Here is a 25,976-nt window from a genome sequence, read left to right as displayed (position 1 = left end):
CCTTAAAATGTCTTGGCAGAGCACCCTTTTAGGCCATAATCCTAAAAGAAGAATCATCTAAAGGAAGAAATTACTTGAATCTACTTGAATTAAGAGATTAAATCTAGAGCAGATTTGAGTAGATTTGGTCTGGCCTTAGAGGAGATGAAACCTATTCTTGCCAATGGAACAAGCACAATTTTTTTCCTTAATTCAGATTATTTTGTATAATTTCAAGTGAGAAATTAAGATTTTTTTACAGTAAAAGTTAATTTATCTGACTTCCAGTGGGATTTCTATTTGTTCCATTGGCATTAGCGTTTTTTTTGTCTGATCCTAGATTAGTTCAAACTGATTCAAATTTAACATAAAAAAAAAATCTAGTTTAAGATGAAAATTTTTCCAGTGTGTATGATGTACAACACTGGCATATGAAACTCCCGCCTGAACCGAGAGGATCTTTTTCACTCAACTCATTTTTGTAACTTTTTTGTCATTTTTTTGTGATTTTTGGTCAAATTTTTGTCATTTTTTTGTCACATTTTGTCACATATTTGTCATTTTTTGTCAAATTTTGGTCATTTTTTGGTCAAATTTTTATCACATTTTTGTCATTTTTTTGTCACATTTTGTCACAATTTTGTCACAATTTTGTCTTTTTTTTCTTCCATTTTTTGTCAATTTCTTGTGACATTTTTGTGACATTTTTTGGCACTTTTTCATCAATTTTTCGTCACTTTTTTGCCAATGTTTTCTCACTTTTTTGTCACATTTCCATCATTGTTTTCATCTCAGTTTTGTTGCTATTTTCACAGCTTTTTTCCAGAAGCTTTTGGACTGGGGTCAAGCCAAACTGGAGAAAACGTGGCATATGAAAGTGATGCTTTACTTCAATTGCTTCAATTGGCGGGTCCGACCCCTGGGTCTTTTGACGATGAAGAAAAGCGGCCCTCCACCGAGCAAACTTGCCCATCCCTGAATCACAGCAACATAGTCGACAATTACAGCGACTTTGGTTTAAAAGGGTCACTTTCCCCACAAGCTTGTTTCAAACAGGGTAGATTTCCTCAAAAGCATTAGAAAAAAACACCTTCTCTTCTTTTGGCGCTGCCCTGAGTGGATCAAAGTAGATAAGATTTCATTGCCTCTCGAACTGAATAGAATCTATAATCAGTCAATCAGAGCTGCCCCGAGTGCGTTGTTAACACGAGGCTCGCATAAAAGATGAAAGTCCTGCCAGGAAGCAGAGTGTGAAGAGCGCTCCTCCACAGACAAACCCTTCTCTTTTCGTTTCCTGCTTCGCGTTGTCGATGTAACGCATGAGCACAAGTGTGGGACCGGACCACCTCTGGGCTGCCCCTGTCCCGACTCCTCTCTCCACGTGGCTGTGCCTTTTGTCCGCCACTCAAAAAAATCCGCTGAATGGGGGGTCAACTGAACCCTATTCCCTCTGCCGGACACAATTAATGGAATAGCCCGGACCCGTTTCGTAGGATGGAGGGCAATCAGGGGGGGTGCGGCTTTGGTTACTTATCCCGCCGCTAGAAACATGCCAGGAATGCGACACCTGGCTTCGGGCCCGGGACAATGGGCAGCCACCCTGTTAAAAGCCCACCTTCTTCAGGGGGGGAGGCGGACATAGGGAGCAGCCCAGTCGTCCACCCACCACCGGCCCATAGACGGCGGGGCGACAGGGGAGTGTCCGGAGTGATGTACAGGGTCTGGGCAGCCACAATGGGACAGAGGAGAGGGGCAGCTGTACAGGAGGGTAACACAGAATGGGCTTCTGCTCCAGCGGGTCTCAAAGTGATGCATGTGTGGCCGGACTGGGGAGACAAATGGGCATTTGCTTGTTCGCTCAACCAAAAAGCACCAATAATTTTCTCATTTATGTGGGTCTCTTTGTACGGCAAGAAAATATTTACTGCGACAAAGGGGATTTTTAACAGGTGGGTGTTCAGAATGGTCAAACATGGATACGCACACTGCAAGTGGGGATCCATCACACATATTGCAAAGTCCCATTGACCAGAGAGCATTCTGTGGCCTGAACATTTAACAAAGTGACTACCGTAAATTCTCTAATATAGGCCGGGGCCTTTATTTACTCAAGGGCATCTAGGACCAGGCCTTTATTGGAACCAGGCCACAATTAGAGACAGGCCTTTATTTCTATTTAAGCAAAACGGACGACCAGGAAAATGAATAAAAATGAGATTTGTGTCCATTTGGACCTAAAATATTACGTTCATTTATTAATTAACATTTCAAACCCTCTCCCAGCGGCTGAAACATTGACGCCTTTTATTTTGTCGGGACAACAGGAAGTGTTTTGTTGCTGTTAGCGGAGCATTCACATCAATGTCACTGCAGGTTTCTGTTTCGTTTTTACCGCAGACCGGATTATTTGTTGTTATTTTGTGTAAAAGGCGAGTTTAGACGGAGCGTTTGTGTTTGTGATCGATCATGAGACTGACCCGAGAGAAGACGAGACGCTCGCGCTGATGGGAGGAGTTATTTTGAGGCGTGGGACTGACCTGCACACGGAGCAGCTGGACGTGCTTTGAAGACGCGATGGTGACTTTATTAAAACCCTGGAGGGTCACACAACATTTGTTGCTCGCCCTGTTTCCAAATATCGTCACAGGAGGTTTGAAAAGTGGCTAAATCTGTGTCAAAGTTATGCTCGGATCAGCTCCTCCGCAGCGTTCCCCTCGGCCCGGGTTCCCGTGTATACTTCCTGCACGTGAGCTTTCATTTACACGAGCATGAGTCAAATTCCTAACATGGGGAATATTTCTACAGCTATAGTTTCTAATAAAAGCCCCAGCCTGTTTTAGAGACCGGCTTTAATTTGCCTCCGCCAGCCGCGGACCCGGCCACTGTTAGAGACCCGGCCGCTAATGGAATACAGGCCAATATTCGAGAATTTACGGTATATGCTAAATGTGTATGACTTAATGCAGGGCACGGTGGTATTGCTTCAAAACTTAAGCCGACCCACTGCCAATCACTCAATCAGAAAGCTCACAGTTAGTAAGTAAGTAAGCACAACATTGGATTCAAGTGTTTTAGGAGGTATAGGTGAAACCGTAGCACCCAGAGGAAACCTGGCTGGTTGCCTTCAGTGATCCTCTGAAAAGGTGCACCGCCTCCTGGGTTGGTCCCTGTTTCAGAGCGTGGTGTCCTGCACTGGTCGGCTCTTCCACCTCCTACTTCCTGTTCCTCCTGCGCAGTTCCCTCCGCTCCCTCCACTCCCTCCACTCCCTCCACTCGACAACCATTTTTCACCATCTTTTTGTTTGTCCCTTTGTGTTGCTGGTTATCACATTAAATTTGACATTTTTTGGGCGACGCATTTTGGAAACTGCAGGCTAGTTATAAAGCATTTCTGTGACGGTGAACCTGAAAAGTGACCCTGCAGGTGTGAAAGGTGCTTAGAGACTCACATCTGTGAAGAATTGTGATGCTACAAAAGTGTTAGGAATGAGTTTGGACCACAATGAACATTTTAATTCGGTGGCTCCCTCCACATTGTTTGTCATGAAAAAAAAATCAGGTATAGGGCCTTTAGCAAAGAAAATGAAGGAAATAACATTTATCCTTAAAGATGACTCTCTCTTTGTAAATTGTGTCACTTCTCTCTGGACATGACCTCGCTCCGCAGCTAAAACTGATAATTGGGTGCTGTGACCTGCTCTATCTCTCATCACGGACACAGGAATCTATGTCCAGCTCCCGCATATATTGCGTTGTATCATTCTACAGTATGTTGTATCAGCTGCTGCAGAACATTATTGTATCTTTGAGCATTTTTGCATATTGGCTCGTAAACTTTACTCCCTTGGCCAAGGTATGTACAGTATGTAAATCATCTACATTATGACTCCAGATGACTTCCTGGTATCATTGTTTTTCTGTTCCACTTGGATCTTCACGCTTTATCAGAGACACCTGCACCGGGTTTTTCCTCCACATAGCTCCACTTTTGCATACACTCAATTAATCAGGCCGTAATTGTTAGAGAATTAGCAATGGTGTTAATAGAGTCATTATAACTGTTTTGCAGTTGTATTTGAGCAGCATCAGCTTCGTGGTTGTATAAGCTACACAGCGGCGGAGTGATCTGCTAGAAAATAGTCCCTCAAAATGCGGTAATTCATGTGATGCAAGGTCAGTTATATTCAAAAAATTATTCCATGGACACAGACATTTATATGGTTAGTCTGGCGGTATAAGTGATTTGCCTCAGGTGCACTGTGAAGCGGGTCAGACTGTTTTTAATGAAGGCTAGCTGATACCATGGACATGCACTAGCCTAGCGCCACTAAGCTCTTCAAATATAAGGACTGCATGAATTACAAAAAAAAATATCTCCAGAAACAGAGACTCTGGAAAACTAGGAAATGAGGCCCTATGTCAAAAATCCTGAAATATCCCTTTAACCTCTTAACTCCCGCCTGAACCGAGAGGATCTTTTTCCTCACGTCATCAGATTTTTTTTCCATCATGTTTGGTTGGGTATTCAACTCATTTTTGTCACATTTTTGTCATTTTTTCGTCAATTTTTTATCACATTTTTGTCAAATTTTTTGTCATTTTTGGTCACATTTTTGGTCACATTTTTGTCATTTTCTCATCATTTTTTTTATCACATTTTTGTCCTTTTTTTGTAATTTTTTTGTCAATTTTTTATCACATTTTTGTCACATTTTTTGTCATTTTATTGTATTTTTTTGTCAAATGTTTGTAATTTTTTTGTCAAATTTTTATCACATTTTTGTCATTTTTTTGTCACATTTTTGTCATTTTTTCATCCATTTTTTGTCAATTTCTTGTGACATTTTTGCCACTTTTTCATCCATTTTTCGTCACTTTTTTGTCAATGTTCTCTCCCTTTTTTCTCACATTTCCATCATTGTTTTCGTCTCAGTTTTGTTGCTATTTTCACAGCTTTTTTTCCAGAAGCTTTTGAACTGGGGTAAAGCCAAACTGGAGAAAATGTAGTCGGTTCAGGTGGGAGTTAAGGGGTTAACCCAAAACAACAGCTAATCGTCCAATACGAGCAATACCACAAAAGACAAAAGTGGAAAATGACAAATCTCGAAGGCCGCACACAGTAAAAGCATCTGTTTTACAAGCGAAAGTGCCGCGATAATGCATTCCGACAGACTCACTAAAACAAACTCCATTTTGCTTCACATTAAGATGTTTGATCGCCCGCCGCCTCCGCTCCCGTTTCGGTTAATGCCCGCGGCGGAATAATATTGTGCCAGCGTGATACAAATAGCCGCGGTCGAGCTTTTACCCACATCGCCGTCATTACCGGAGCAGAGAAACTGGGGCCCCCGGCAGCGCGCGCCTGAATCAATCTGAGATAAGTATCACCGATCGATGCCGCGGCCCATCCGCAGCCGAGCGCTTCTCCGGACGATGCACTAATTGTCCCGTTGACGTTAATAGTCATTAAAGGGTCTGGAACTGGCTGCGGGGCTGTGAGTTACGCCGCGCGCCAAGGTTGCAACCCATTTGTTTGTCATGACATCACGGCTCCGGCGCGGGACGCGGCTAAATCCTGGAGCGGGACGGGTGTATCTGCAGGCAGGAAGCGAGGCGTTTAATGAGGCGACGGGAGCACATGACATCATCAGTCTGAAAAGAGCGGTCCCGGTGAAGGCTGTGGGATATGTCTGTGAGCTTTACTGCATGTTGTGAGCGTAGGAGATGGACTGCCAATCGCACAAGTTAATATGGTGGAACTGAAATTACAAACAGCGGAATCTCTAATGTCACTGTCCATAAAAAACCATAAAGCCGATATGATGATACTTCCAAGCAACTTTTTTAGGACTTTAAAGGGGGGGGTATTATGCAAAATCGACTTTTTCAAGCTTTACATCATGTTATTATGTCATTCCCTCATTAAAAACATGCCTGAAGTGTTGCCTTGGCACATTCACGTATTTTTGAGTAATCTGTAAAAACTCTGATGGCGGCCATTTTAGGGATAGGTTTGCCTGAGTCCTCCTAGGAACGCCCCCACCTCCTGGAGACGCCTCCGAGCTTTCGTCACCAGCCGAGTAACCAACCACTGCTCCTCAGCAGAGCCCCCTCCCCACTGATGCCACAGACAGCGTGTGGAGGGGGCGTGTCGGAAAGGGACAGAGGTTCTTAAAGAGACAGAGGCCTATTTCAAGACATTCGCTACAGCCATTTTGAGAGAGCAATTTTATACAAGGCAGTTATTCTAATTTACTGCATTTACAGACCAACAGAAGGTTTGGTCATCATTGTAGTGTGATATAGACTGGTGCTATGTGATTGAAAAAAGCATAATACCCCCTCTTTAAGCTTGTACATGTACATGAGCTGTAGATACATTCAATTAGAAATGCACCGATCCAGCTTTTTGCAACCGATTCCCGGGGCTTGAGACTTTCTTAAAAGTGGCTGTCTCTGAATGAAAAAATGAATGGACTTCTACATTCGAGAGGAAATACTTTAGTACTTTTATTAACCTCTTAACTCCCGCCTGAACCGAGAACATTTTCTCCAGTTCAGCTTTACCCAAATCCTGTAGGCCAGTGTAACACCTCATTTGAAAGCTAAGATCTACAAAACTCATCTAAATGGATCTTTTTCTTCACGTCATCAGATTTTTTTTCCAGCATTTTTGGTGTGGGGGGGGGGGGGGTTTCAACTAATTTTTGTAACTTTTTTGTATTTTTTTTTGTCAAATAGTACATTTTTTGTCACTTTTTGTCACATGTTCATCATCTTTTTTGTCATTTTTTGTCAATTTTTTGTGACATTTTTGCCACTTTTTCATAATTTTTTCGTCATTTTTTTGTACATATTTCGTCATTTTTTTGTCACTTTCTGTTGTTTTTTTGTCCTTTTTGTCAATTTTTTTGTGACATTTTTGTCATTTTTTGTCATTCTGGGCAATTTTTGTGACATTTTTGCCACTTTTTTATTATTATTTTGTCAAATTTTTGTCCATTTTTTCGTCTAAGTTTTCTCACTTTTTTGTCACATCTTCATCATTGTTTTCGTCTCAGTTCTGTCGCTATTTTCTCACCTTTTTTCCAGAAGCTTTTGGATTGGGGTAAAGCCGAGTTAAGGGGTTAAATAATAATTTGACAGAGCAACTTTGGAGTAATACTTGATCAATAGTATCTGTACTTTTTCTCAAGTACATTGAATGTGGCACTCGCAGTGGACGAAAGTTAGTCCAAAGAGTATTTAATGGGATTTGCATTAAGAGTACTTCAAGCCAGTGGTTCTCAACTAGTGGGAGTAGCAGACCTTTGAAACCTTTGACACTGTCTGCCGTTTATATCTGCCCACGGTGCACTTTAAAGCACCTTTACATGTTCATACTACCTACATAGTACAGCAACTCTGATAGCAATATGCAAACAAATATTGATCCCATAATGCCCCATAGGGTTTAGAGTCAAGAGCAGCGCCTTTTTCAGGCAAAGACGAGCTCCTTTCCATTTTCGACCAATCCCACCCTGTTTAAGCCTCATGTTGCTTTGGGACACAGCTCTAACTTCCTGAGGGGAAGTCTTCGCCCCCCCCCTGTGAGCTCCCCTCCCCCTCAAACGGAGCGGCCCACTCAGATTCATTTAGCCTTACAAATTGCTCCGCTTGTGTGTGTGTGTGTATTGGTCGGGGCGGTTGAATGGCGGTGAATGGCGGTGCATGAGAAAGGAGCGGCATGGCGCGGCGAGGGGGCGAAATGGACACACATTTCTGACACGGCCCGGGAAGAGGGGTCGCGACCTTTACTGCACATCGCCGACCTACCACAGTGTTAGCGTATTAGCCATGTTAGCCAAGGGAGGGACAGAACGCTGATCGGCTACAACAGCTTTACAACTTATTTTGACCATTTCTTAACTAAGACCAATTAATAATAATAAATTACCTTTATTACGTTGCTCTAATGTGGTTTTAATGGGTTTTTTAAGGCCAGTGGTTCTAAAACTTGTCATTCCAAGTACAACAAGAGCGAGATCAAGCTCAAACCAGGACCAACATGGATCAGAAAAGGGTCTCGAGGCCTAGACTGGCTGAACACCATGTTTAAAGCAGAATAGCACCAAACTTAATAGCATTACTAAAGCATAGGCCTGTCACAATAACAAAACTTGAATTTCAACAAGCAAACAAAATATACATTAACCTATTAACTCCCTTTTGTTGGGTATTCAACTTTTTTCTCATTTTTTTGTCAATTTTTTGTAATTTTTTTGTCAAATTTTTATCACATTTCTGTCATTTTTTTCGTCATTTTTTTAATCCATTTTTTGTCGTTTTTTGTCATATTTTTATTATTTTTTGGTCAAATTTTTATTATTTTTTGGTCACATTTTTATCAAATTTTTGTAATTTTTTTGTCACATTTTTGTAATTTTTTGTCACATTTCTGTCATTTTTCCGTCAATTTTTAAATCAAATTTTTGACATTTTTTTCGTCACATTTTTATCATTTTTTTGTCAATATTTTATCACATTTTTGTCACATTTTTGTCATTTTTTTCATCGATTTTTCATCACTTTTTTTGTCAATGTTTTCTCACTTTTTTGTCACATTTCCATCATTGTTTTCATCTCAATTTTGTTGCTATTTACACAGCTTTTTTCCAGAAGCTTTTGGACTGGGGTAAAGCCAAACTGGAGAAAATGTGCTCGGTTAAGGTGGGAGTTAAGGGGTTAAACGTAATAAACATCAAATACAATGAAGATTAAATTCACTGAAACACTATTTAGTACAGATAAAAAAAGAAATGTGAGGGGAAAATGTAAATAAATGAACAAAAATGTATTGTTTGTCTGTTTTTATATAATAATTATCTGACAGCCGTAAACCATGAATTAAATTATCTCTAAATAAAATGAATAGTCTAAGATGACCCAGAGCAACACACAGCAAAGAGTGATGGAGAAATAATAAAATCTATCTTTGATTTGAGGAACTGATTGAAAATATCTGACCATGAGGCAAGTTTTTCACACATAAATTAAGAAAAAGGCCTAATCTCACTCAAAATTAGGTTAAAAAATTTTACTAATAATAACTAGCTTGGAAAAAAAAAACATGTGCATGTTTTTTCATCTCATGGACAGACTTCTTGAAATCATTTTCTCAAATTGAGGATAAATGGACCGTTTCTCGATAACAACACGCTCAAGTAGCACCACAGTTTGAGGAAAAAGTCAGATTTTGTCCATTTGATTTCTATTTGTTGACCCCCGTCTGAACCAAATCTAAAAGCTTCTTTAAAAAAAGTTGCAAAAACGGGGGGAAAAAAGAGACAACATGACTAAAATGTGACAAAAAGGCAACAACAGAGCGACAAAAAAGTGCAGAAAACCTGATGAACACACAGAAAAGGAGTGACAAAACAAACAAAAAAAGTTTGGATCAGTTTTGTAGGTCTCAGCTTTCAACTTGGGCGTTACTCTGACCAAGAGGCTTTGAGCTCTCCGGTCATGAAGCTTTTAAGATTGAGGTAAAGCCGAGCTTGAGACAAACACTCGGTTAAGGCGGGAGGTTAGAGGTTAAAATCACTAAGCAGCACTAAGTCACTTGTTTACCTTAATAAATCCTTTCCGTAGTCCCTCTGGGGGTAATACAAGTGTTAATGGGATGACTGGAGGGTCTTTCATCTCCCCCTGGTGTCTCTGGCCAGAAAACCACAATTGCAACTTGACTGCCACCGGACCGGAGCCACCAATACACAATAATAGAATCACAAAGAAGAGGCTAACAGGCAAACGGGCAAAGCTAACTGCGGGCTAGCGCCACTTAAACAGTATTTACAGCCAAGTCTGAGTGAAAAAAATGATTTCCGTTGTGCATTTGGATGTACAATCTGCCTCTCGCTCTTCGCCTTTTCTGTCAGTGTCGTATTTATTCTCACGGACAATAAATAAGTTTAAAAAATCGCAACTTGCTACGACACCTGCAGTTGCGCTTATAGCCTCAAGGGGCAAGAGTTACTTAGTACTGCTTTAACCTCTTACCACCCGCCTAAACCAAATGCATTCTGCCCTCTTTGGCCATTATATAGGCCTGTGTAACACCTCATTTGAAAGCTAAGACCCACAAAACGGATCTTTTTCCTCACGTTGTTGCGGTGTTGTGTCACCTTTTGTATGTTTTGTCTTTCTTTCTTTTTGTCCATTTTTGTTGATTTTTTGTCACATTTTTGTTGAATTTTTGTCACATTTTTGTCGCATTTTTGTCACATTTTGGTTGTAATTTTGTCACATTTTTGTTGAATTTTTGTCACTTTTTGTTGAATTTTTGTCACTTTTTGTTGAATTTTTGTCACTCATTGGTTGAGTTTTTGTCACATTCTTGTTGAATTTTTGTCACATTTTTGTTGCGTTTACATCCTTGTTTTCTTCTCATTTTTTGTGGCTATTTTGGTGCTTTTGTCCCAAGAAGCTTTTCGATTAGGGTAAAGCTGTGTTGTGTCACCTTTTGTATGTTTTTTCTTTCTTTCTTCTTGTCCATTTTTGTTGAGTTTTTGTCACATTTTTGTGGAATTTTTGTCACATTTTTGTTGAATTTTTGTCACATTTTTCTTGAATTTTTGTAACTCTTTGGTTGAGTTTTTGTCACATCTTTGTTGAATTTTTGTCACATTTTTGTTGCGTTTACATCCTTGTTTTCTTCTCTTTTTGTGGCTATTTCAGTGGTTTTGTCCCAAGAAGCTTTTTGATTAGGGTAAAGTCAAACTGGAGAAAATGGGATCCGTTCAGGTGGGAGTTAAGAGGTTAAGATGCAACAAATAGGGCGGCCCTCAGACCAGCCAGTTTAATAATTCCCCACAATTCCAACCTCCATAACTGACATTTCAGAGTGAGACAGTTCAACAAATGTTAAACTAGAACTTGAAATGTAATCAATGCTTCTTATTGTGCAGCTTCTCGCTTTAGCCGCCTTAGCCGTGAATGTTGTCAAAGTTGGCACAGCAAAATCATCCCATCTGACTCTAATGAAATGTTTTCCTTTTGGCAAAACCCAACGTTTCACTCCCACATCTGAACAACAGCGCTTCATTTTTAATCATATTTTACTATTTATCCATGAAGACGTTTGCTTTTAATAAGATACAGACACACGAACCTTTTATCGACATCGAATCTGCGGCTAAATTCGAAGCAGGTGATGTTTCATTCGGGCCGGGGAGCCGTGAATGGCCGCAGTGTTCGGACATCTGCTGTTGTGGGACACTGTATACCTCCGCGAATTATCTCCAAAGCAACAGATGTTCACATGATCAGGCGGCTGAATGTGATCCAATTAAGAGCCGCAAATCCAATGTACTGCGCAAACTTTGTGAGAATCACTCGGGGAGGTGGGAGAGGGCCGCTGAGTGGAGACATGTGACGACGATATGGACACAGCGCTGACCCGTCTGTAGCAATGGAAGAACAATGCACGACGTTGGAAGTGTATGACGATAAAATGTTCGATTACTATATCACTAACATCTAAATCTAAAAATTGTAAGATTGACTTTATCAGATCAACTGTGTAAATGGCCTAAATGTGACATGTGTGAGAAAACTTACAGATGTTGTGCGAACTCAAGACAGATTTGAATATTTATGAGACAAATAACTATCAATCAATGACAATTATTTTGTATAAGAAAACCAAGAGACGACACACATTCTGGGAATTTGATGGAATAGTTCAACAAAATCTGAGCTCTACCAATAGAGATTTGTAGTGAGAAATATTAAAGAGGGGGTATTATGCTTTTTTCAATCACATAGCACCAGTCTATATCACATTATAATGATGACCAAACCTTCTGTTGGTCTGTAAATGCAGTAAATTAGAATAACTGTCTTGTATAAAATTGCTCTCTCAAAATGGCTGTAGTGAATGTCTTGAAATAGGCCTCTGTCTCTTTAAGAACCTCTGACCCTTTCCGACACGCCCCCTCCACACGCTGTCTGTGGCATCAGTGGGGAGGGGGTTCTGCTGAGGAGCAGTGGTTGGTTACTCGGCTGGTGACGAAAGCTCGGAGGCGTCTCCAGGAGGTGGGGGCGTTCCTAGGAGGACTCAGGCAAACCTATCCCTAAAATGGCTGCCATCAGAGTTTTTACAGATTACTCAGAAATACGTGAATGTGCCAAGGCAACACTTCAGGCATGTTTTTAATGAGGGAGTGACATAATAACATGATGCAAAGCTTGAAAAAGTCAATTTTGCATAATACCCCCCCTTTAAAGGGATATTTCAGGATTTTTGACATAGGGCCTCATTTCCTAGTTATCCAGAGTGTTGTTGATTTCTGGAGATATATATACGCTATTTTTAATTCATGCAGTCCTTATATTTGAAGAGTTTAGTGGTGCTAGGCTAGTGCTAGGCTAGCGCATGTCTATGGTAGCTAGTAGCCTGCATTAAAAACATCCTGACCCAAGCACAGTGCACCTTATAACACCAGACTACCGTTATAAACGTCTGTGTTGACTGAATAATGTTTGAAATAAAACCATTTTACATTTAAAATGCAGCATTAGCTTCCTGGTTGTAGCTACGCAGCGGCGGAGTGATCTGCTCGGTTACCGGATCTACAGTAGTTTGTTTACCTGCGGCCGGCATTACTACACGTGGAATTCACAAAAGAGCTTTCTACAAATCAGATATGGCAACGTTTGGAGGACGAGCCCATGATTTTGAAGAGGTTTTTAATGCAAGCTACTAGTTAGCATAGACACGCACTAGCCTTGCACTAGCCTAGCACCACTAAACTCTTCAAATGGAAGGACTGCAAGAACAAAAAATATATATCTGCACAAATAAACAACACTCTGGATAACTAGGAAATGAGGTCCTAAGTCAAAAATCTTGAAATATCCCTTTAAGGCTAGTATTCGAATTAAAGAGAGTTATTAGGCTTTTTCCTGGTTATAATGTCATACACATCTTCATCACCATCTTGCTGTTTGTTGCTTGGAAAATGCAATATTGAGCTAACAAAATATCCAATAATAATAGTAGTCCAATAATATCCAAATCCACTTCTTGATTCTCGAGCTAAAATAAACCCCCCTCTGCTGCACAGCTGTTTCAATAAAGAGTAAAAGAAAAAAAGCAAGGCATTTCCTGGGCACGTAGGACTTCAGGAGGAGCTTTTTGGGAAAAGGAGACGTGTTTTGAGGGCTGTTGCCACAATGCTCAAAGTAAATAATAATACTAATGCCTTACACTTATAATGCGCTTTACAAGCCTGTATTACCAAGTTTTTCAAAGCGCCACACTGTCGTCATTATTCATTCACTCCATACTTGGTGGTGGTAAGCTACTGTTGTAGCCACGGCAACCAGACTGCGCCATCGGCCCCTCCAACCACTCACTCACTCACTCACTCACTCACTCACTCACTCACTCACTCACTCACTCACTCACTCACTCACTCACTCACTCACTCACTCACTCACTCACTCACTCACTCACTCCTGAGGGGATTGGCCAGAGCAAAGGCAAATGGCCACTAGTAAAGATTTAAAGATTACTCAAAGATGTGCAAGTGGCTCGAAACACAGCTCCATGTATGTTTTTGATGAGAGATCAACATTTTAACAGCTCTAAAAAGCCGTTGTTGCCCTTTAAAGTTAAAGAAGTATGAAAATTAGACTTTGATATGAGATATGGTCCTTTTCATTAAAACTGCATTGACTTACCCATTTTGTGCTATACATTTTAATTGTCACTTCTAAATGAAATAAATAAATAAAATGAATATGAATAAAACATATTCTGATGCTATTGTGTAGCATGTAATAACCACAAGTGAAAGAGAAAGGTTTCCTGGCTTTTCGTTTTCTACTATTGCCTACAGTGGGGAAAAAAAGTATTTGGCCAAAATCCAAAAGAAAGTCTATGGGGAACTGACCAAATGACACAAAAAGCTTGTTTTATTCTCACGGCGCCTTCACTTTCCATCATAAGTCCATCGTCCCACTGTCTTCTCTGTCAATGGCACCTCTCACGCATGCGTTTACTGCCGCCCTGGTGGCCGAGAGCTGCCCCTGCGCCCCCGCTACTCCTCCATTGTGCCACACAGAGTGCAGTCCTTCCTCAGTCATTTAAAAAAAAAGGCCGTCCATTCATAAAGCCTGATCCCTCCTCTTCCCCTTAGCCTCTCAATGGCGAACAATGGCCACACCTTGAACAGAGCCAGTGACTTGAGAGCCATTGTGCGGCCGCAGCAATGGCCCGACAACAAGTGGCTGTTATCTCAAGACGGCAAGACTGTCTGAGGTGGTCTCTTTATGGCCGATACCACCCCTCCACGGCTGCACTGCAAAAGGACGACCCGATGGCACATGAATGACATGAATTACAACCAGTCGTGTAAACTTTTAGTAGTTCTTCTTACGTTAATAGACTTTAATTTAAACAATAACAATGAAGCCTTTTGAGAACAGTTTTAATTTTGTCGACTGAAAAATGTCATCATGTTTCAATCAAACCGAGACTAAAACTTAATTGAGATTAGATCACGGGGACTAAACGGCCGGCCGATATAACGGGCGATATTTGGGGATTTTACAATATCGGCTATCGGCTGATCTATCGCCGAAAAAAGATGATATTTCCGGGACCGAAAATGATAGAGTTTTCCAGGGGAGGTGAGAAACATCGGAGTGCAGAATCTGGAGAATTCAATCCCTGAGTTAGTTTTAACCTCCACTATTGTAATTTGATCGCTGCGCAAAAAGGCCGCGGCTAGCAACAATATGCTAATGCTAACGATAACTAATCAAAGCTGGGACAGAAACTATGACCGGATCAATTGGCCAGTGCTGGAGCGGCCAAGTATTTTTTATCTTACAGGATTATAGACCAGACATTTGGAAAAATTGGGCAAAAATATCGGTCAAAAATATCGGCCGAGCATATCATCCCAAAATATCGGCATCGGCCTTAGAAAAACCCATATCGGTCGGCCTTTAATTATGATGCCACAAACGCAGAAAAAAATCAGCCCATATTTCACTTTTTAAATTTGCAATTTAAATTTCAGCCAAAACTTAAACTGAGCATGTACGACCATTATTTTGTTATGTTCTATGAAACTTATACGGTAAGGATTGTGGAACAATGTCATAATTTTCCAATAAATTTAGATTCAAAACCAGCTTGAAACCAAATTAATGCTTTTTAATGACATTTAAGGCTTTGATGTTGGCACAATTTTTTTTATTGACTTGCTCAATGCTTTTTACTGCCCCGCGGAAACTCATTACTACAAATTTTAAATCAATGCACAAGGAGCAGGACTGGTGCCTTGTGCAAGTGAAAAAGTGTTTTGACAAGACAGAATAAGTTGCATTAGCAGTCGTGAAATAGAAGAAGTAATACTAACCTATATAATGTAATCGAGGGCTTTCAATAAATGGATGTGGAAATGCCTCGTTTTGCAGTGTGCACCTCTGGCTTGGATTGCACCCACAGAGGAGGGCGCTGGGAGGGCGCTGAGGAGGGGCAGGAGAGGCCGAGAGGGGAGGAGGGGAGAGCAGGGCTGAATGCTAACAATGCTAACCGTAACATAACAATGCACTTGAAGGAACGATGAGCAAACACAGCTGGGCCGGCCACAGTCAAGCGTTAAACCACTTATAACCGGACAGAGGGGGAGACGAAACTCAGCATGTGACACAGCAGCAGCACCCAAGGGATCGGTGGCTATGACTCCAATCGTTGCATAAATGCCAACCGCTACATATTTTGTAACTTTTCTAATGCAAATAATGTGAACCTGGATTGAAACCACAAAGCAACTGCTGATCTATCCTGGCTTTATCACTGTTTACTGCCATAGAGAAGCAACAGGAATTACTACAACCATGGGGTACTGCACAAAACATACCGACATCTTAAAGCATAAAAATAACTAAAGTATCAAGTATTATTGCCTCTTCTGGCGACTCTCAGTGTGTTTGGAAGTGCTGCTGGACAAACAGGGCATTTGGTTTAATTATGTGATTTCCAACTTTAAGACAGGGGTCCTCAAACTTTTTTTCTCTGGGGGTCAAATTATCGTTCCTGACTGTGATTGGGGGCCGGGCCAGGTTGGCTATAACATAGAATTATATGACGCAGACCAAAATGCAGCAGGCCTCATAGTGAAGTAGAGATTACCACTACATCCACAAGATCAACACATGATTCCAGGCACATATTTGTAATCAAGTCTTCGCACTTTGTTTTAATTTGATATACCACAGGTATTCCATTTATTTTTACTTTCAAATAAAACATCATTGCGTAATATGACCAAAGTAATAACTGCTTACACTTGTCAATCAATCAATCAATCAATCAATCAATCAATCAATCAATCAATCAATCAATCAATCAATCAATCAATCAATCAATCCATCAACCTTTATTTGTATAGCGCTTTACAACAGCACCCGCTGAACCAAAGTGCTTTCCTTAAGTGTAATATAATAAAAACAATTTTAGCACAAAATATTTAAGAAAATACATATACATTACACATGTGCAATTAGCAGTCAAAAGCGGCTTTAAACATGTATGTTTTCAGCCTCGCTTTAAACAGTGTTAGGTCAGTGATGGCTCGTAACTCAACAGGCAGAGAGTTCCAGAGCCTCGGACCAGCCACTGAGAAGGAACGATCACCCCACTGCTTACTTTTGGTCCTGGGGACCTCCAGCAGGTGTTGTCCTGCAGACCGCAGCGCTATAGGCTGATGTGCAACAAGCAGATCACATAAATAAGAGGGTGCAAGTCCATTCATTGATTTAAAAACAAACATTAAGAGTTTAAAATTAACCCTCGCATGTACTGGGAGCCAGTGCAAGGAGTACAGCACTGGAGTGATGTGACTGCACCGGCGAGTGTTTGTGAGCAGCCGAGCTGCAGCGTTTTGCACCAATTGCAGCCGGTTTGTATTGTGCTTTACAAGCCTGTGTAATAAGTTTCTCAAAGTTCACTGTAGTCATTATTCATTCATTCCACACTCGGTGGTGGTAAGCTTCATTTACCACGTGGCTATAATGTGTGGAATTATTTTTTATTTATTTAAGTTGCCCCCTAGTGGCTGGAATTAATATACTGGTTACTTAGGTTTTTAGTAAAAAAAAAAAAAGAAATCATAACTCTGCACTGGAATGGGGCAGAGACTTTTTTTTTGGACATACTCAGGGATTCAAGTCAGGGGCCGGGTTAAATCATCTCACGGGCCGGATTTGGCCCACAGGCCGTAGTTTGAGGACCCCTGCTTTAAGCGATAGATATTGATTGATTTGTAAGTCTATGGAAAGCTTTATACTGTTTATAAGTACAGAAATATCTATGGATAGAAATGTGGTAAAAATAGAACAAGTCTAAACTTGTGAAACGATCCCTCCGGAGATCGTGGTGAGGAGATTGATACATTTTCTACAATCAACTTCATAATGCAAACAAAAAATGTGATGCAACACTGTGTGACAATTTGTAAAGTCTCAGGAACCACAGAAGTAAAGTAGAGTAGTTGTATATTCTTAAATGCGAAGGAGTGAAGCGCGTCTGCAAACTCACCTCAATGACCTGCTTCGAGTCCAGCCGGAAGTTGAAGTCTCCGAAAAGGAAAAATGGCAGTCTCTCATGGCGCTGGTCCGTGATCCTGCAAAACAAACACAACAGAAAAGCTTTATAATTCTATCAACAAAAAGTCATTTGTGGGATGATTTGGAAACAGCTCTGTAAGATTTAATCAGTTTTACAATTAAGCATTTACATGATGAGGGAGTGCAGCATCCCCTACTGGACACTGTGGTTTTAAACACTGCATTTTTTGAGAAGGAAATTGAGTTTACTGACTCTTAGCAATAATCAACTGACGGTGAGAGTTCACAGTACGGGAGCTCGTTTGGTCAATATAAACCTTTAACACCTCCATATTATAATCAGAGACAATGGACATTCAGCATGTTCAGCCACAACACTTCCACTTAAACCGAGGTGTGAATGAGGGCAATAAATCCACACAGGAAAAGGAGACAGGCGGGTCTTTCAGAAAGTACTTTTTACTTCTACTAGAGAAATATTAAAGTTAAGTATCTGTACTTTAGGGATAGGACGATCCACTTTTGTCACGATCCAACACATACCACGATACTCAGGGGCCGATCCGATACATATTGCGATACAGGAGGTAATTATGATTTGTAATATGTTAACCTTAAAATTTGTAAAAAAAAAGTCCAACATTTAAAAACCCAGGGCCATTTGACAGTTATTGAAGTTAAGATTGAAAGTGCATTAACACAAAATGTAACAAAGGGCTGTAACTGGAAAACAAAGGAGTGCAGGATGAAACAAGTATGAAACAGCTATTGAAAGTGTTAGCGATATTTGAAAAAGTATCGATACTTGATACTTGCGATCCAAATCCGATCCGATATTTTGTCCCAGCCCTACTGTACTCTCACTTGAGTAAAAGAAATAGTAGTAGTAGTAACGTGTGCCTCTGTGAGTGAAAAATATTCATTTTGACACAAAAGATAGACATATTTTGTGCTTTGTTTACTTCATTCTTCATAATGATTTCTTTCAAGAGGTTTTCATGGTGTTTTACTACTAAAATTTTCACATTACTTTATGTTTTCTTTTTCATCTTTTATGTCACAACTGAAAAATTAAAGGGACTTTAAAAATGTTAAAATTATGCATTTTCCTCCCCCTACATGTTCCAACAATGTCCTAATGTGTAGAATGAGCTCAGACCTGTTCACCACAACTGCCTCTGAAATCCTGCACTGTCACTCAAAAAGTTGTTACTTTGGGTCCGAATTGCCGTCATGCACGAGCTTAAAGGGATATTTCAGGATTTTTGACATAGGGCCTCAATACCTAGTTATCCAGAGTGTTGCTGATTTCTGGAGATATTTTTTCTTGTAATTCATGCATTTTCGTGGCGCTAGGCTAATGCAAGGCTAGCGCATTTCTACGGTATCAGCTAGCCTGCATTAAAAACAGTCTGACACACTCTGAGGCAAATCACTTATAACGCCAGACCATATAAATGTCTGTATCGATAGAATAATTTTAACCATTTTGCACTTAAAATACCTTATATTAGCTTCGTGGTTGTATAAGCTATGCAGCGGCGGAGTGATCTGCTAGAAAATAGTCCCTCAAAATGCGATCGTTCATGTGATGCAAGGTCAGTTATATTCCAAAAATGATTCTATCGACACAGACATTTATATGGTTAGTCTGGCCTTATAAGTGATTTGCCTCAGAGTGTGTCAGACTGTTTTTTAATGCAAGCTAGCTGATACTGTAGAAATGCGCTAGCCTTGCACTAGCCTAGCGCCACACATCCTAGCCTAGCCCCTTTAATCCTCAGTACTCAAGTAACACGTCCTTCAAATACATTTTTAGTCTTACTTGAGTCATTATTTGGGCCACTACTTTTTACTTCTACATGAGTCAAATTAATTCAAAGTAAAGTTACTCTAATAATGATAATAATAATACATGTATTTATATTTCACTATACATTTCAAAGAAACCTCAAAGTGCTACAACAGATGAATAAAATCAGATAAAAACTTTTGGTCTTACTTGAGAAAATAAAGTGGCTTCTCTACCCACTTCTGTTCACAATCCAAGCCAATCCATATTTTCTTGAGAGCACATTTTACAAACTAAATAGTTGTGAAATATGGTGGGACTACAGTATAAACCAGGGCTCACCAACCCTGCGCTAATCTTAAATCAAACACACAACAAAAAAAATGACCAAAAGATCCAGATTCAGTCAGATCTTGTCCGCTGTATCTCCCGCTGTATATGTGGCGAAATGTTTTGCACTTTGAAGTACTTTGAAGCAGTTCTCCCACAACATAATCACATTAATCAATAACTCTCTCTAAATGATCTCCTTTGATAACCCGCTTTGATGGCAAATCCGCTCAATGCAAATGTTCAAAGTCAAACGGCATCAAAAAACATTCATTAATCGGATTTTGCTTGTTTCCCTTTCACATCTGATAAAGCGACATCTGCGGAGATTTGTGGCGATTTAAGAATTAGCCTGAGAAGCAGCCGCTGGCACGAAATCTGGCCCCCGTCCAGCGCCAGACTTATTTATCTTAATGGTGCACTTTGAAAAACTCCTCGGGGCATTTTTAACCAAACAATTTGCAATGTCTCCTGTCTTGTTAATGTCCTTAATGCTTTTCCGTGCAATTTGAAAAGTCCAGCACTCTCCTGTGTATAGATTCCCGATGACAAAATGCTGCAAATAAGGATGTATAGAAGTTTACTAAGAAGGGAGTCAATGATTAGGATTTTAACTGCTTTTAATTGAAGTATGGTGGTGTCTCCCGGTCTGCTACACTTAGTATTACACCGTTCATTACTATTGAGACGCAGCTGTGGACACAAACTACAATACAGACTTAGGTATTATGCTTTTTTCAATCACATAGCACCAGTCTATAGCACACTACAATGATGACAGAACCTTCTGTTGGTCTGTAAATGCAGTAAATTAAAATAACTGCCTTGTATAAAATTGCTCTCTCAAAATGGCTGTAGCGAATGTCTTGAAATAGGCCTCTGTCTCTTTAAGAACCTCTGACCCTTTCCGACACGCCCCCTCCACACGCTGTCTGTGGCATCAGTGGGGAGGGGGTTCTGCCGAGGAGCAGTGGTTGGTTACTCGGCTGGTGACGAAAGCTCGGAGGCGTCTCCAGGAGGTGGGGGCGTTCCTAGGAGGACTCAGGCAAACCTATCCCTAAAATGGCTGCCATCAGAGTTTTTACAGATTACTCAAATATACGTGAATGTGCCAAGGCAACACTTCAGGCATGTTTTTAATGAGGGAATGACATAATAACATGATGTAAAGCAGGGGTCACCAACGTGGTGCCCGCGGGCACCCAGGGGCCCTTTGGGGCATGTCCAGTAGCCCTTGGGACTTTTTCTAAAGTGTAAAACACTTCATTTTCTTGAATCTAATTCTTAAAATTACAGTTATTTCGGTTCTTGTGACTCGGTATGAGTTTAAAATAAAGCTATTTTAATATAATATGGGGTCAATATCCTATAAGTGAACAGTTTACGTTTAAGTCTTTAGCTTTTTAACTGGTAGCCCTCGAACAACTTAATGCTCTTAAAGTAGCCCTCAGCTGAAATAAGGTTGGTGACCCCTGATGTAAAGCTTGAAAAAGTCAATTTTGCATAATAACCCCCCTTTAAGTACACTCCCAGTTTAAAGTATTTATTGGAAAACATACGTTTTTAAAATAAGTGTCAATAAATTCAGTAATCAAATATCATCACAGTCTAAGCAGTGGTTCCCGCCCTTTTGTGTCTTGTGGAACTCTTGGACCTTTGTATCCCCTACCTCAAGGACGTTGTATTGAAAATAAACCTCAAATTCTCCCAAACCTACACATTTTACTGCAAAATATAGCTTTTCCAATCAAAATAGTGTTTGCCCTCAGAAATAGCCCTGCTAGTTTCTCGAGTCCCTGGTTGAGAAAGACTGGTCTAGAGAAAAGGTTTTGATATCAACAGATCAAAAGAGCGAGCTAAGTCAAAACTCTGCAAAAGCAAGAATATTTAAATGTGTTCTTCAAAAATGTCTTTGTAAATATGCTTTATCAACAAAAAACCTTATGCAGCTCATTTTAAGCTTCATGCAACTAAAATGTAGTAAAAAAAAAAGGATTAATATAGTCAATTAACTCAATGGCAAAAAGATGAAACCAGTTAAAAAGGTCAAACAAATAGAATAATGCAAAGTTAATGAGTGAATATGTCTCGTCAAAGTAAGTAAAAAATTCAACACAGGCATCCAATTCTCATCTAGGATCCTGGATCGCCGTGAAAGCGACAAATAATTAACTCCGCAGCTTCATCAGCCACTTACAGCTCACTCCAACCGAGCCCGGAGAAGAAATTAAGGTAGACACAGCGCTCGCACCGCGTAATTAATGATTTTGTGAATGCTTGGCTAGCTATCTCCGTCGCTAATCGTGTGGATAAATCTCAGCGTGGACTTCCCAAGGCCCAGATAACAATATATTTATGGGGCCGTAAAGAAACAGCAGCAGGAGCAGGGGCGGCCGTTTCTATGTGGTGGGTCCAGGATGGGGGGAGGACAGTGAGTCAGACCCAGTGAGATCAGAAATTACTGTTTGTTTACGGTTTGGTGAGATATTTTTTGTTAGTAAAAGGATAAATAAACTGCCCGGCCCCCAGAAAGTTGCTAACTAAAAGCTCACACCGCCTTTAGCTTCGATTACAGCTCATAATCGCTGTGGAGTTGCTTTGATAAGCGTCGGCAATGATTTAGTTTCCGTCTCGTTCTTGTATTGGTGATGGGAGAGTAAAGCCACTGTGCAAAGCCTTCTACAGCACATCCCAAACTCCCAATGTCTCATGCTCTTGTATTGATGGAATATCACTGGACAAAGTTCAAAGAAGAAGAAGAAGAAGAAGAAGAAGAAGAAGAAGAAGAAGAAGAAGAAGAAGAAGAAGAAGAAGAAGAAGAAGAAGAAGAAGAAGAAGAAGAAGAAGAAGAAGAAGAAGAAGAAGAAGACATGGAGTTGCCTTTTGTGTGAAATGCACGGTATAAATAAACCTGCTTTGCCTTGAAGGAAAAGGGCCACCGTTTTTCCACACTGAGATGGAGAGTTAAGGCTTAGAGTTAAGGCTAGAAGAAGAAGTAGAAGAAGAAGAAGAAGAAGGAGAAGAAAAAGAAGAAGGAGAAGAAGAAGGAGAAGAAAAAGAAGAAGGAGAAAAAGGGGAAGAAGGCACAGAAGGAGAAGAAGAAGGGGAAGAAGAAAAAGGAGAGAAAAAAGAAGATTTTTGTCACTTTTTGGTTGATTTTTTGTCACATTTTTGTTGAATTTTTGTCACTTTTTTGTTGAATTTTTGTCACATTTTTGTTGAATTTTTGTCACATTTTTGTTGAATTTTTGTCACTTTTTGTTGAATTTTTGTCACTTTTTTGTTGAATTTTTGTCACATTTTTGTTGAATTTTTGTCACTTTTTTGTTGATTTTTTGTCACTTTTTTGTTGAAGTTTTGTCACTTTTTTGTTGAGTTTTTGTCACTTTTTTGTTGCGTTTACATCCTTGTTTTCTTGTCATATTTTGTAGCTGTTTTGGTGCTTTTTTCCCAAGAAGCTTTATGATTAGGGTAAAGCCAAACTGGATAAAATGGGTTCCGTTCAGGTGGGAGTTAAGAGGTTAATGACGAAAGAAATGACAGAAATGGACCTGTCATCAGACCTCGACATACTTTAATATAGGGCCTGGCTTCACCGCTCGATTCAAACAGGTCCGGGATGATGTTTGTGAACAGAAGTACACATTAAAGAACAGGCTCAGATAGTTCGGGATACTAGCATTTTGAGGATATTTTTGTTGTTTTAACCTCGCAAGTTCAGGCCAAACACACTGAAATACTGCAAAGTAAACCCGTGTACATGACGGTATGCGAGTCCGTGCGAGCACGTCCGAGTACGTGTGTGCACAGCGGTTCGTTAGCGAAGCCAAACGGAGCCGATGCCTGTAATGACCCGGCGCCGCGGTGCTAAGAGACCGCTCTATTCAAACAGCGCAGCGGTCAGTCGGAGCTGTCAGACTGAATACTGGGCCGTAAAACCCGAGAGCGCCCACGTCACTGCGGGCGTCACAGGCGTGGGAACCGGCGCAGAAACAAGAGCGGGAGGGAGCGATAATGAACAGTCTGGGTCAAATATATTCAATTAGAGATATTACAGAAACAGATGATTCAAAAGTTTAAATGAATGAGCTGATGTTGTCAAAATGCACATGTGATTTTACCCTTTTATTATCATCAGTCTGCTCTGCCAATACAAATGAGCTTTGATTCAGTAATATATCAATTCCCAGTCACATAATATTGGCTTTATCATCTTTATCATCTCCCATTTGTGGAATCTGTCACAGAAACCATTAGCTTTTGGGACGGCTTGGAAGTTCTGGGCCTTTTCTCTGCGGAGTTTATTTTATATTCTGCTCAGGTATGTGTTTAAGTTTCCACCAACACCAAAAACATGTTATAAAGGGTCCCAGGTGCTAAGACTCCCCTAAAAAGAGGACTATCCTGGTTATATAAAAGATAAACTTAAGTTGACTTCATAACATTTTTGATTATACTGTTGCTAGCAATACAAAACATGCCCCTCATGACCCGAGTCCACACAGATAATGCCAGTTTTGCCATGGGTAATCAAATAATGGATTTGGAAGAGGACCTAATCTGTTTAAATCTCATATTAGGCTGCCTTTAGTCAACATGTCTGTGGAGAAGAGCTGGAGACGTCCAAGCTCCCAGTGAAGTTAGAGGCTCTGTCCGAATGTCCACTCTAATCCCATACCCTCCTTCGGGAGTCTGTGTCCGGAACTCCTGCAGAATGAGTGCACTACATCTATTAAAGAGAAAACAAACGCACCCGTCTGAACTGATGTCATGTTTGCACCGGAAGTTGTGAAGAAGGAGCTCTTTCTAACCTACTCTGGACACGCCTGTTCTTTTTTCTTACCTAACAATGATGTCACTCACCAGAAGTTGGAGTTTCTCTCCGAGATTCGGCGACGATCAGCCAAAATAGTGTTTTTCTGTGACTGTCTCTTGATGGGTGTTTGGTGAACCTTGGCCAGAACCAAAGTGGATTCACTTTTATAGTCCCATAATGTAAACACCAGATGGAGCGGCCAGGACAGAGCGGTGAGTCAATCAAAACTTGTGTTAGCATGTGTGTGTTAGCTTGTGTGTTAGCTTGTGTGTGTTAGCTTGTGTGTTAGCTTGTGTGTTAGCTTGCGTGTGTTAGTGTAGGGCTGTGCAATTAATCGAAATTCGATTACGATTTCGATTATTACACTAGACGATCACAAAAATAGCATGATCGAGAACAAACGATTAATAAGGATGCCCTCCCGCTCGTCCATCCAAAGCGCAAAAAGTCCGTCCCGCGCGGTTTGTGTGACGCGTCTGATTAGCTGAAATACCAGCGCAGCCTGACAGAACTGTAAATAATATCGTACTAATATTTGTTTATACCTAACTCTTTAGATAACACCACTGTTAAGTGCTCACCTTGTGCTGAAAGGAGAACAGCTGTTTAGAAGCCTCGACATCCTTTGCTCAGGCCCTGGTTTTGTTTAGTAGAAAAGTCTAAACTCTTCTTCAGGAGCAGATCAACGGAGCTCAAAGCAAACTCTTATTACTTGATGCCACTGAGATGATTGTTTCTGTTCCCTTCGCATTTCACAAGCGAAAGGCTCAGGCTTTGGTTTGACATAAAAACATTAGTGCTGTGTGATGATGTCATCAGGCTGCGCGGCTCTGTTGGACAGGTCTGAGGGCTGACCAGCAGGGGGCAGGTGTCCCTATATGATTAGTTTAGAAACGTGAACATATTTAAAAACAAATTAAAAACAAGTTTTTATTGTCCAAAGAAAATGTAGTCCATAGTTGTTTTTAAAATAATAATAAAAATGAATAAATAAAATAAAGTTGTTGTTTTTTAAGGCAACAAATAATCGTTTGAATAATCGTGATTTCAATTATTACTAAAATAATTGTGATTATTATTTTTTCTGTAATCGAGCAGCTCTATGTTAGCGTGTGTGTTAGCTTGTGTGTTAGCTTGTGTGTGTTAGCGTGTGTGTTAGCTTGTGTGTGTTAGCGTGTGTGTTAGCTCGTGTGTTCCACATATATGAAGCTGTGTTGCAGATGTCAACTCCTTATAACTGCATTGTGAAGTAACTTGTGATATTTATATTTATACTGTTGCATGGGTGGAGACAGGGGGCGGAATCAACTGAATCCAAGCGCCTTGTCTTCCGGGTTTGAAAAATACCTCCAGAAAATGCTTAATATTTATCACAAAAATGAGTGCTCCATAGTGGTAGAGGTACAATATATCATATAAGTACCTATACTTTAC

At 40.4% G+C, this 25,976-nt stretch overlaps 1 protein-coding gene across 2 annotated transcripts in view; it reads right to left on the bottom strand.

Moving 5' to 3' along the window:
- inpp5a (inositol polyphosphate-5-phosphatase A) overlaps positions 1-25,976 on the bottom strand; it is a 350,565-nt gene that overhangs the window by 108,162 nt on the left and 216,427 nt on the right. For both annotated transcript variants that reach the window (XM_079560596.1, XM_079560595.1), the window contains exon 9: positions 17,576-17,660. In XM_079560596.1, the coding sequence (XP_079416722.1) occupies positions 17,576-17,660 (85 nt within the window). The remainder of the gene's footprint in view (positions 1-17,575; positions 17,661-25,976) is intronic.

Source organism: Gobius niger (genome assembly GCF_951799975.1).
Source record: "Gobius niger genome assembly, chromosome: 7".
NCBI classification, from domain to species: Eukaryota; Metazoa; Chordata; class Actinopteri; order Gobiiformes; family Gobiidae; genus Gobius; species Gobius niger.
Note: the sequence above shows the minus strand (reverse complement) of the source record. Positions and strands in the feature narration are given on the sequence as shown.